The sequence below is a fragment of the Lepidothrix coronata genome, unplaced genomic scaffold (assembly GCF_001604755.1).
Source record: "Lepidothrix coronata isolate B3197 unplaced genomic scaffold, Lepidothrix_coronata-1.0 Scaffold242, whole genome shotgun sequence".
Lineage (NCBI taxonomy): Eukaryota > Metazoa > Chordata > Aves > Passeriformes > Pipridae > Lepidothrix > Lepidothrix coronata.
Genome location: NW_016690422.1, coordinates 518,888 through 531,935, shown reverse-complemented (window position 1 = coordinate 531,935; position 13,048 = coordinate 518,888). Strand labels below are relative to the sequence as shown.

The 13,048-nt window shown below is 38.8% G+C and overlaps 1 protein-coding gene across 1 annotated transcript in view; it reads right to left on the bottom strand.

Moving 5' to 3' along the window:
• B3GNTL1 (UDP-GlcNAc:betaGal beta-1,3-N-acetylglucosaminyltransferase-like 1) overlaps nucleotides 1-12,563 on the bottom strand; it is a 101,621-nt gene extending 89,058 nt beyond the window's left edge. The window contains exons 1-2 of the mRNA XM_017834840.1: nucleotides 12,504-12,563; nucleotides 3,319-3,384 (exon numbers count right to left, since the gene is read on the bottom strand). Of these exons, the coding sequence (XP_017690329.1) occupies nucleotides 3,319-3,375 (57 nt within the window). The 5' untranslated portion in view covers nucleotides 3,376-3,384; nucleotides 12,504-12,563. The remainder of the gene's footprint in view (nucleotides 1-3,318; nucleotides 3,385-12,503) is intronic.
• Nucleotides 12,564-13,048: the final 485 nt, after the last annotated feature.

Genomic DNA, 13,048 nt, shown 5'->3' with positions numbered 1-13,048 from the left:
TAGACAGGATGATGTCCCTAAGTTTTCCAACTGCTAAAAGCAGGGATTCACACTGAGCTAGATATTTCTTAAGCAGAACTTAAGAATTTGTAGTGTAAATACTCAGTCTCAAAAACTTATGTCTTCTGAGAGCTTCTATTTATAGAATCCCTGTCAACAGGACTTGGAGATGATGTGAAATAATCACCAGAGGACAGGATGACAGCAGTCCTGGAGAGCTGCTTTCAATAAAAAGCACAATGTATTAGTCATTTGTCTTTTGAGATCCCAAATCCTCCACTCTAAACTTACCAAGGACAAAACAGTTCCACTCTTTGAGATTTTTTTTTTAAAGTCTTCCAGATAAGAGCATCTTAAGAGAATAGAAATTACCTTGCTCTTTAAAGCACAGTTACGTAGTCTATGATAGAGGAAATGAGACACAAAGGTTCAGGCTGCTGCAGGGTTCCCCCTGTCATGTTCCAGCACCTGAACCAGGGGACAAGCTTCTTGCTTTTTTTTCAGAGATAGAGACACGTGTTTCCTTGAAGAACAACTCCTTGGGGAGTATCCTAGAGGCATCTGATACCTTTGGTTCTGCTGTTTAATAACCAGGCTTCAAGTCAGGGTAAGGCAATTTGCATTTAAGAGTAACACAAAAGAGGAAGAACCTCGGGGATTAGTTTGGATCTGGGAGATTTCTCTTGGTGGAGGAAGCTGGAGACTTTTCCTACCTGTAAATCTATAGCAGTAACAACAGTAGACTGAAGCCTCTAATATTATAGCCCAGTCTTCAAATCTGACTCCCAGTAACAATCAGCAGCATCAGGATTAGGAATAAAATTTCTGAACATACACTGAGATTACATAAAGTCAAAAATCCAGGTCAGAAAAAGTTGCAAAACAGTGGAAAGTCCAAGTCTGCAAATTAGAATTTCAGGAACAAACCAAAAAAGCTCAGTGCTGCTTCACAGACATTTCTCAAGCTTCTGCTTTTTTTTTTTTTTCCTTTTATTTTTGCCTTTTTTTTTTTCCCCTCCACCTACTCTGCCTTATCAGACTGACTGAAGCTATGGCCACAACTTCAAATACAGAACAAAACATTCAAACACGCCCAACCATCTTCCAAGGCCAGAAAACTGAATGGCACAATTATTCTGAGGGCAGCAGAGAGATCATTCTTTTAAGAACACCATTCCACCCTGACATGGGTCAATAGATTTGTGACAAGAAGATCAACTTTTCTCAAACTTCTGTCAGAACTTTAGAGGGGCTCTGGACCAAACTAATCCATTTGCTCATTAGAAAGAGCTGGATGTGTTTCCTTTTCTCCTTCAGGCCTTTGAATCAGAGTTCTGCAAAATACAACATTAACCCAGGTTATGCCTCCCATAGGCATTACAAACATTTCTACACCTGCAACAAGGAAAATGTCCTGGGTCTGGCAGAGATGGAGTTAATTTTGCCCCCGACAGCCCTCCCAGTGCTGTGTATTGGTAACTGGGGAGGTGTTGGTAACACTCAGCTGCTCTGGCTCCCGCTGGGCAGTGCTCCCACAGCAGGGATGCCCCTCCAGCATTCCCCCCTCTCCAGCAGGCTGGGGGTGGGGAGGGGGCACAGTCAGGACAGCCATCCCAAACTGACCAAAGGGATATTCCTCTGCTTTTGCTTTTATTAAATTGCCTTTATCCTGACCCTGCAGTCTTTTCCATCTTGTCTTCTCCCACCACCCCGTCCTGCTGAGAGGAGTGACAGAGTCCAGCCAGGGCCAGCCCCCCACAAGTACTGCAACAGGACCACAAGTTTAGGTGAGTTTAGAACACAGGAATAACAAGTTAGTCCTGTTTAGAACAGACCCTTCAGTCTACTCAGGCCCTCCTTATTACTTGTTTGATTGTCATTTAATAGTTCACACTGAATGTTGTTGGGCAGATTATAAACAAAACAGTTGAAGGATGTTCTAAGCAGACTACAAACTGCTCAGCTGAATTTAGTCTAATTTAAAAAAGTCTTCATATACAGCTATAGATGCCACATAAGCAAGAAACAGGATAGCTCTTGAAACTAATTTCCATAAAACAAGCTTACTGGATCAACTTGCCTCTCCGGTTTTTTTGGCATTTGGCTGCGGGATTACATTAACTGATCGCTATCAGAACAAAAACAGCTTTGGATTTATCATTTTATTATGTTCATAATGTGAATTAGGTTAACTGCTACCCAGGCAGTACCAAAACTGCAATTTAATAAATTACATCGTAAGGATTATCAGATTTCGAAGAGCCTACTGCAGGTGGTGTGATGAGCAGGTTCACAGCCCACCACCGAGCAGCAGGTTGTTTGGCAGACATTCCTCAGCTGAAATGACTACAATCATCTCTACTTTGAAGGCAAGAGTGTTTTGGAGGAAAAGTTCAAAAGGTGTTTAATTCCCAGACAGTGATAATCCTAAAACTGTCTGTTTTGTTCAGAGACCTGCAGGAAATACCTACTTGACAGATCAAGTCAATTGACCTTCCCTTTCCAGACACTTCTTGCACATTGAAATAACTTTCACAAGAGGAAATGTCAGAGATGTGCAAACAATAAGGCTGATTTTGCTGAAAATGTCTGATAGGAACACAAACTCGGTTTTCAAGTTTATAAAGGAATATCTATATCAATAACATGGAGAAATAAAGTTAGAGCCTTAACAAATTATTTATATATATATTCAGGTAAGTAGAGCATATACACAAAGTCTCTCTAATGAATACTGACTCTAACCACAGAAAACAATTTAAAATCAAAAGCATATAGATCAGAGAAGAACTATCTCACAGTGTTTCCAAGAGTTTATTTCACAGGAATAAAGAATGGCCTTCTAATACTGTTTTCTTCTGCAGGCAGACATAGGGAGAAACACCATCTGAACTGTAGGCCAATTTTTCAGTAATAACAAACCCATACATTCCCCATGGTTTATAGTCTCTCAAATATTAAAACCAGATAAACCATAGCTGTAGCCAATCCTTTGCAGCTCTTCACATGACTTAAGCTACATAAAAAGAGCATTCTCCTTTAGATCACAGACATTAGCCAAACCTGCATATTCCTTTGCAAAAGAGTATCACTGTTATAATGAGATCTGGTTTTCTGAACAGAGAAAAACAAAAAGAAGAAGAGAAGTTCAATCAAAGCTCCTATTCAGTGCAAGGATTAAAAATAAAGGAAAAGAATACACTAGTTATTGCTTTGCCTCCACCAGCCCGACTGTGAAATTTTCATATCCTTTTAAAGATGTATCCGGAACTCTGTAAAAGAAAAACCCACAAATACACACAAGAAAAAAGTACTCACACTGTTTGGGTGTTGAATGGCAACTTGGTGCTGCAGCCTAACCCGCTGTGGCATCATCACATCATCCTGGAATAAATAGCACACTGTTACTGAACATAAAAAGGGTCACAGTACAGTACTGACACACAGCAGAATATGCTGCTAAATTAACATCATTTTACTGGCTTGTAGTCAGAAATGCAAATGGAACAGATATTAAGAGCCTTCACACTTTTCAGGGATTAAACTTGGTGCTGCTCAAGCTGGAAGTGATCAAAACTATGATGTGACAACGGCGCTGGGATCTCAAACACACGTCGACAGCACCCACACATTTATTTCTCAAAAACTCACCAACTCTTGCACAACCCCCAGAGCAGCACTGGCAGTGTCAGCACAGGGAACTAATCTTGATTAAAACCCTGATTTGAGCCACCTCAGCAATACAAGGAAACGTTCCCTTTAGTCGGGCTGCACCTTGTTTCATTGACAATGACAAGCCTTCGGTGTCTAGATCTAGAAATATGTCATATATCATGAGCACAGAAACTAGCACTTGTGAAATGATAAAATTCTAGAGAAAAAGGAAAAAAGGAAAGTACCCACACTCTTAAAATGCATCACCATTGGCACTGGCTTTAAACACACCACCTAGATTTCAAATTCATGTTAGTACTCCCACTTGTAGCATAAAGATCTGTTTTACTTACTTACAGAAAGGTTGCTTTTTGAAGAGTTAGTAACCTTGCATACCTTCCCTGGACAGCTAGGAGAGATTCCTTTCAAAATCATATTATTTCCTGTTCAGAATTAAATCCTTTCTAGACCATGATTTTACAGTCTATAAAAACTTTAGCCCACATTCTCTTCCCTAAATTTAGCCTCCTAAGGTTTCTGACTATATTGTTTTCCATTTTGGTGCCATATTTCCTCCCTTTTAAAGGATCAGACTTTCTTAGATGCTGATGAAAGCTAACACAGCCTATTTCTTCTCAGAATATTTCCAAATAACTTTATCAGGCAAACATGATTCAAAGGAGCCCTGATTTCCTGTTCAACAGCCTCTCTTTTAACAGTTTGTCACTCTAAGGAAATTCCTACTAAAGCCAAAAACCCCAATACGGAATTTGCAACAACTTTCACAATAAAACTTCCCATCAAATCAACGGCAACAAAAATACATATCTTGGTGCTTAAATATCTCAAGCTTAAAGGGTTGAATGACCTTGCTATAAAGGTGCCACTATAGTTTTATCAAAACAACTCATGATGAAAAAAGTTTTAGAAGTAGATCCAACTATTTAATACAATTCAAGGTTAAAGATAAAACAAATGAATAATAAAACTGACCCTTATCACATCCAAGTTTATAAAAGATGGAAGGAAAACATTGCCCAAAGCATTTTCCTGTATTTTGTATTTAAGATATATTTAGTAATAAGCATGACAGCTGTTATTGATTTTGAAAGCCAATGGAGTGAAAAAACCCTTCTGATTTCTCAATGTCTGTACATGACTTACATCAAAACTACAACGGAATTATTTACCATCTAATCCACTTTATCAATAAGGCACCAGAATTCCTGTACTTATCCTGTACAAATGTTCCAATAAAACCTTTACTCTATTTCCCAGAAGAACCATAATCCTATTGCCAAATACAGAGCTGATTTTTGTAAATTAAAACCTGGTTTGCACATAAGCAATAGGAGATAACTTTTAACTGAGCCTTGTTCACTCCTTTACAAGTAGCTAAAGATTCTTATATGTCTTCTTGTTAAATGTGGAAAAAAAGAGAGAATGAAAAAGAAATCTACCAAAAAGTATGGAATGTCAATGCTTATAACACTGTTACTATAATCTCTTACAAGATACAAAAGATGTGCTAAAAGATTCCACTGTTTATGATCCCTCACAACAGAGAGAAATTTAACAGAACTCATACACAGAGGTGAAAAATAATCTTGATTTAAAAATGTTAAATCAGCCTGGAAGGTATTCAAACCAAATTCCAACATCCCATTCACCAAACAGCTCAATGTCATGTTTTCAGCAGAGGACAATTTGACAGGAGTGGCCTCGTTCCCTTAACAAAACTGTGTCATTTTGGTGCTACTGGCAAAACACACATGGACAGATCCGGGTCTCAGGCTATCAGAGAGCATCAGTGTTCTGCAAACTCCAGCTAAAGAGGGGGCACTAGAACCACAAAAATGCCTCTTTTTATTAATACAGCTTTGTTCTCTAATGTTGGAAAACTCTATGAACTCTTATCCTGAATGACCTTTGGGTTTTTCTATAATTTTGTCTTTTTTTTTTTTTATTAATAGCTTTACACATCTGCTGCACTGATGTACTGTTCTGTGCTGCTTCCATGTTCATGAAAAGAGAAAGAAAGAAGGGGGGGGAAAAAGAATATAATAGTTAAAGGCATAATCTCAAAATAATACAGGAATCAGGCAAGGAGGAAGAACAGCACAAAATACAAATCACATCCCAGACAAAACTGAGGCACAGCAGTCATTCTTGGACTCAGGTTGGGCAACTATGACAGAAAGGCAGCTGCAAAATCCACCTTCAACAGATCCTTCACTATTGATGACTGGGCCAAAGTGGAAAACAGAATATATTTATAGTGAAATCATCCTAAGTAACATGGATATATTTGAGACCAGTGTTTAAAAACCAAATTAAAGTCTAATGAGTAAAACCAAACCAACTGTACCACAAAATAAGAGCATTTTAAATTTTTTTTCAACTTCAGAGGCCACTGGTAGGAGTGAGAGGCCCAACCATGCACTGTAGTGATAAGAGTTTATGGAATTTTAGCAACTGTAATACTGGACAATTGAGAAGTTAAAAGTATTTTATCCAGCTGTACATTATGCAATCACAAATACAGTTTTGTTGTATTCATGATATTGAATTCAGAAAACACGTTGCCAGACTTTGGTTTCAACAGTTAGAGTTTGGTCGTCTTATTTTGGTTTAAAACTGAGAACAAAACCTCAGTAATTAGACAAACACTTTCAAAATTATTTTTCACTCCTGTCATGTCAGACAGAAAAAAAAAAAAAAAAGGCCTATCCAAATGTAGCCAAAAAAGGGAAGTTTATTGAGTTTGTTTCTGTCTCCTAGGTGAGAGTGGGGAAGATAACAATGCCAGCAGTGAGTTACACTGAACATATAATTTTAAAAAACAGAAGTTTAACAGAAGTTTCTACTGAAATTCAGTTTTCTCTGTTTACATGGACGTTTCTAATGGATGTCCCCTAGCAGATATACAGCAGACAGGATGAAGAGAGAATGAAATAACAGGTTTAAAATAAATGCTAGGTAAATGCAAGCCTTCCCTAATCATACACTTGCAATACTGTAGCTAAGCAAGAATGAATCTGTAAAGAAATCTTTTTTCATGTAACCCCACTCAACAAACTTAGCAGAAAAATTTAGAAAAGTCTCAGGTAATAGATGGGTTTGCTGTCACCTAAATATGTTCATCCATGCAAATAAGTCCAAACAGGTACACAGCAGGAAATAAAGCAACAAACAGAAACTTCTCCAGGCACCCAAAATAATGCAGAATTTATAGGAATTTTGGTGATTACAAACATGCTGCTTCTTCTGCAGGAGGAGAACAGGAGCAGGAGAACAATTTGCTGAAAGATGAGGAATGAAAAGGAGTTTATTTCACAGGAGAAGGAAGCAGAGGTTTCAGGGGCAGCCCAGATGAGTTTGTGGCAGTGGGGCCGTGACCCCCAGCACCTCCCAGCCCTGTCTGCTCCTGTCCCACCCCACTCACCCCTCTGCAGACCTGCCCTGCTCCTGCCGAGTTCCACACCCTCAGCTGGGCTGTTCTCCTCCCAACCGCGGGCACCAGGCTTGATAAAAACGCACACAATTTACACTGAGCTAATTGCTTTGTTTCACTTAACTCGCATGTTTAGCTGGAGAAAAGGAAAACTAAACCCATAGGCTGAGCTTAAGGACGCTACTCGAAGCTGTCGCTGTTTCAGGATGGGTTTCTTAAATCAATTTGGATAAATTCAAATGACAAGCATTCACTGGCCTCTTCAACCAGGCTGCCTGCACCACACTGAGCTCCACAGTGATAACTTCATGATTTTCCCTTAAAAGTGGGGGGTTCTGAACTTCAGAAAGTAAAACAAAATATACAGCTCAAAGTAAAATACACTTTTGGCACCCAAGGGCAAGTTCATAAAAAAATAAGACACTAATTGTAGCTCAGTACTGTAGTGCTTTCTTAGGCTCACATTACAGACTCAGCATCACAGGCTTTTCCAAATTCCCTTCGTGTTTGGCTGCTCAAAAAAAAAAATAAAATTGAGACCTGATACCCTCCACCCCCATAATAACAGCACCTTCTTTCTGCTGCAGTTATTACACGTAAAACACAACCAGCAGAAGCACCAGGAGGAATGTTTCACTCACTGAGCAACAATATGGCATCTCCAAAGTCTTTCAATCCATCAAATGGTCATTCATTCATGCTGCACCTGCTCAGACCATAGTGAAAATCTTGCTTTGCTATTGTTCAGTTCAGCTCCTTGAACCAGGGAAATGAAAGGTCTGGGACCTCCAAAGCTTGGCCTGTCAACAGCTCTACCAAAGCAAATACCCAGATCCCAGGCAGTTCTCCAGGGGCAGGTTTTTAAAACAGCCTCACACTATCAAACTCATCAAATCAGGCACTCTAATGGCACCCACGAGTCACCTGAGACTAATGATCTGTCAGTACTTGCAAGATCATAGGAAAAAAAAATACTACTTTTCTGTTTCTGCTCCTGAATTAAACTGAGAAAGAAGGGGACAAGAAAGAAAACACTTCAAAGTTTAAGAAGCCGACTGCACTGACCACCTTTCTATTCTTGAGCATGGCAACAAACAGGTCTGCATGGAAGATATACAGGTGTTCTTATGAGCCTCACCACATTTTTATGGAATGTTTTAATTCAGCATCACTGCTAGTTGATCAGGACATTTTCAAGGTAGCTCCCACCTCGGTGCATTTGTTCAATAAATGCAGACAATGCCTTTTCATATCTCGCTTTTCAGTGGTTATTGGAGTTCACCTTTGATTTTTCTCACAGTTGGGCCACTGAAAATAAAGTGTGTGAGTGTTTGCAGTCAAGGGAAGCAGGTAATTCACAGGGTGCTCCACAGCAAAGCAACAAATAAACTTAGAGAAGAGTCAAATCCTCACTGTCGACTCCAAACACTCCAAACAGAGAGATGTTATGGCAACCAAATCCAGAAGGTTTGCTTCTTCATTTATGAAACAGAAAATTAACATTGCACATAGCAGATAAAGGCATTTAATCTGCTTTTAGTACAAGCACTTCCTTACAATAAAAGCAAAGATGCCTTCGAGCACTTCTAGTTTGATTTTTTGGGGCTCACTAGTGATTCAGAAACATGGACAACTCTTCTGGACAGAAAGGGTCTTCTAGTAATGGAGTTCACCACTACATCCACTTATCTGCTATTTGAGTAACAGCTTTATTTCAGTTTTTAAATCAGAGGATAAAATTCTCAGGGAATGGCATGTTAACAACAGAAACCAAACACATGAAGTCTGATCACTGCTTCATTTCCTAAGCTATACAGGTGTTCATTTGAAAGGGAGAGTATTTTAAAAGTTTCTTAGTGCCTGTTTTATATATATATATAATGGCAACTAACAAGAAATCCATGTTTTCAAACCCAGCAGGTTATGGAAACAGTAAAACCAAGCAGCTCTGTTTATAACTGAATGCTATTTTGAAGGCTGAAACACTTAGCTGAGGTCCAACCTCCTTCCTCCCAGACCTTTATCAACAGCCCCTGGAGGAAGTGGGTTTGAACTTGAAACTCAAGGAACACATGACATTTCACAGCAATTTAAAAATTACCGTTCCCAACTTAAATCACACCAGCAAATCTCACAACCAGAAAGGCTCAGGTCAGCAGCTGCCACTTAAACATGGGAATGTCAAATCCAGTGGTCCTGGATTCACTGTTGGTGAACAAAACTCAGCTGTGTCCCTGTGGCATTTTCAGCTCTTAGTGGCGACACGGTTTAGAGTCACATCTTTGAACTGCCTGAGAATCTCTGGAATAGTGATACACTGCCAGCAGAGCCTTTCAAAAGATTAAAACAAGCGTGTCAAGGACTCGAGTGAATATGACTGGCTCTGAAATGCTGCAGGTCAAAAAAGGACACATTTTTATATTTCTCCCTTAACAATCCCCAACAACACACTGATTAAACCTGAAAGAATTGGAAACTCCACAGATGATTAAGATGAAATGAAAGCTTGTTCCTTTTTAAAGAAGTACAGTTTTACACAAGTATAGGCATGTTTAAGTGAATGTCAAAGAAAACAGCAGTTCAAAGCAGCAAACAGAATTTTTAGTGTAAGAGTTCTGCTGGGGAAATGCTTCTAACAAAGATGGCATGACCCCAGAGAACTGACAAACTACAGCTACAGCACAATGAAACTCGTAGATAAAGTCATAACTGCAGACAGTTTTAGGAGAGTAAAGCTAACACTGAAATATTTTGCATAATTAGATCTCATTTCCTGATACTATAAATGTTAAATATGAAAAATTTGTGAAGCATCTTCAATTTTTCTACTCGTTTTCCCAGCGGGGAAAAAAATGCCTCAGTAGCTTAGAGGTGAAATCTGTAAGAACAACCATGGCAAAAAAACTGCACAATGGCTGTTAGTCAAACAGCTGCCACTTCATACTAGAATGGGCTGATCAAATTCTGACAGTTCTGAGCTCTGCAACCTTTTTTTTCCACATTTCTCCCCAGTTTGTTGTCCTCACAAATCTGCGTTGAGAGACATAACACAAGCAGCTTGACTCCAGCTGGAATGGCAAGCAAAACAGTCTCTCTGGAGCCAGTACTTCCAAAGATGCTCCCACATATGTTCCTACATCCTTTTACTCCGAGAAGACAGAGGAATGCACAAAGAGTGTATTTCTCCACCTTTATGCAAAATCCCCATTCCCAGCCCCGTTTCTCTCCACATCCACCTACAGCAAACCTGAAGCTGTGGCTGCACTTCTGAAGGTCAGTTCCCTGGCACTGCTGCAGCACATTCCAGAGGGCTGATATCAGCATTCCTTCCTAGAGAGCTGGATCCTGGATTGGTGAGTGCAATGAAGAAGGTAGGTGGTGTGTGGAAGCAGAGTTGTTAAACAGCTGGCAACATCTGTGTTTCAGCATTTATCACACAACACTGACCAGCTACAGCCAAAACATTGAGCAATTTTTAGACTTGGAGCAGTTTCCACAGTCATTTGATTTCCTCCGATCTGTTTTCAGCAAAAAAGAATGCTTGTCATAGGGACAGACAGCAGAAAATGCATTTAATTAATGCAAATTATTCATTAATTTTGATATTTCTTTTGCATCGAGATTAAGCTTCTGATAGTTCAGAATGCCTCTGTTTTGAAGCAGAAATAAAAGTGCACAGAACAGAAAATCTTTGTAACTCCTCCCAAGCTTATCCACACTGTAAGTCATAAAATTCTCAACTCACCTCAAGTAGATCTTAATGATATTAAATATAAGCTTATGCTAATGATAATATTGCAGAAATACAAAATTATTATTCCTTATTATATTCCTTAGTAGTTGTAATTTGTTTCCCTGATGTTTTGTTTTCCTGCATAGTTAGCCAGCAAACAGAAACAACACAGCAGCATGAAGATGTACACCACTTGGTAAATAACAAATGCAGAATTCTGAAGATATCACTGTAAAAATATGAATTAATTTCATTTAGAGAATTTAATTCTCTAGCTTGCTGCTTGTGATTTACAGACGATTAGACCTGTCTGGATTGAAAAGAAAGACTAACCTATAATTTGTCTCAGTAGATTATTTTGAGATAGAAGATATGAAGCTCCATGGGACGATGGTACATTAATTTCTCATTCATGTACATGTGGACTCAATTAATTTCAGTCAACATAAGTACATATGCAACTCATACAGACTGCCTGGAATGCCCCCTGCAATGTGGGGTCTGTCCAAGCCTGGAATACCTGAGCTTTGGAAATCAGAAGATCTGGGTTTTTTTTCATTTTAGATATATAAACAGCCTCACTGACTCCAAACACAGGAGAGTTAAATCATTTGTATAGACAAAATGGCACTTGGCTTCGTGTCTGCCCAAGTAAAGCAAAAAGAACTTGATCCTGAGTTCATCCACCTCAGCACAACTGGCATCACTCCAATTACTTCCTGGCATAATTTATGAGGTCCCTCCACTCTTCCATGACCTGCCCAGTCAGGTGACCAAAATCACATCAGTGGCTTTTGTGTTCCTCTTTCCTCAGCACACTTTGTTTATGAAATGGATGCTGATGCTCAGTGCTGGATAGGAAATATTTACTTTTTGGTGTCTGTGAAAACGACCTTTTCAAACCCCAGTAACTTCACCTTCCATAAACTTATATACAAAAATTTACATGAAATACACTCTGTAAAACAAACAAACACACACACACCCCCAACCAACAAACTATTAAATGAGGACAAATTCAAATAAACACATTTTACAAGGCACACTGAGCACAGTAATAACTTAACAAAAGCAAGAATAAAGGCCAAGAAAGCCACCTGCAAAATGTAATTTTTCATATGGTACAAGATATTTCAGCTGCATTTCCTTGGGTCAGCAGAAATATAGTACCTCTTAACCACGTCCTGCAACAGTATACTGAATAATTCACAGAATTTTAACACATCAAGCCCAATCCTTATCTCTGGGTTATGGAGCTGAATGGCTCCACAGAAGGTATCCCACAAAGGACTGGGAAAAAAATTCAAGATAGAAGGTGAGACCTCTCCTGTTTTGCATCAAAAAGCCACAGATTAGCTCTTAGTTTCTCATCAATACAATTTTCTGTAGAATGTGGGAAAGAAAAATCCTGAAAACACCTAAATACCAACCTGGCCCAGCCCTGCTCACACCAGCCTGTGGAATCTGATATAATCAAAGAATGGTGTGAGGCTTTCTACAAGTTGGAAGATAACTTTGGAGCTATAAATAGTAACCAGCACATTTAACACCCAAACACCTTTAAACAGCTTGTCTTTAAGGCAAATCAAACAATTAACAACTACATTAAAACCAATAAAATTATACCAACAAAACCAAGTTAGACAAAATGTGTTAACTTACTGAATCCAGAAAGCAGAGATAGGCTCCTGAGCTCTGAATTACTGCTTGATTTTTAGCAAATCCAACTGTTGAGAAAACAAAGATAAAATTATGGGGTAGTTTTTACCACTGTATTTTTTTAAATCTTACTATTGTCAGGAACAGATGAAAGAAAATATGAGAATCAGCATCATAGAAAGTCCACGATTTTTCCATATTTAAAATGAGGTAATTTGTACATATTTAAATAGGATGCCTACTTCAGTCTTCTTCTCTGAGTGATTATCAGCATTCTACCATCAAGCAGAATTAGAATACTTTTGCTGGCCCTTCATAAATATATAATGTGTAATAAATATCTTGAGAAGTCCAGCTGTTTAGGTTTCACATCCAGAACCTCAAATCATGGAATCCCAAAATGGTTTTGGTTGGAAGGAACTTAGTTCCATCCCCTGCAAAGAGCAGGTGCTGAAAACCCTTGGCTGTATATACATTCACCTTTAAAGTCATAACAAATACCAACAAATCATAAAAGAGGCAAAGAAAGATCCAGAAACTGCTGTTCT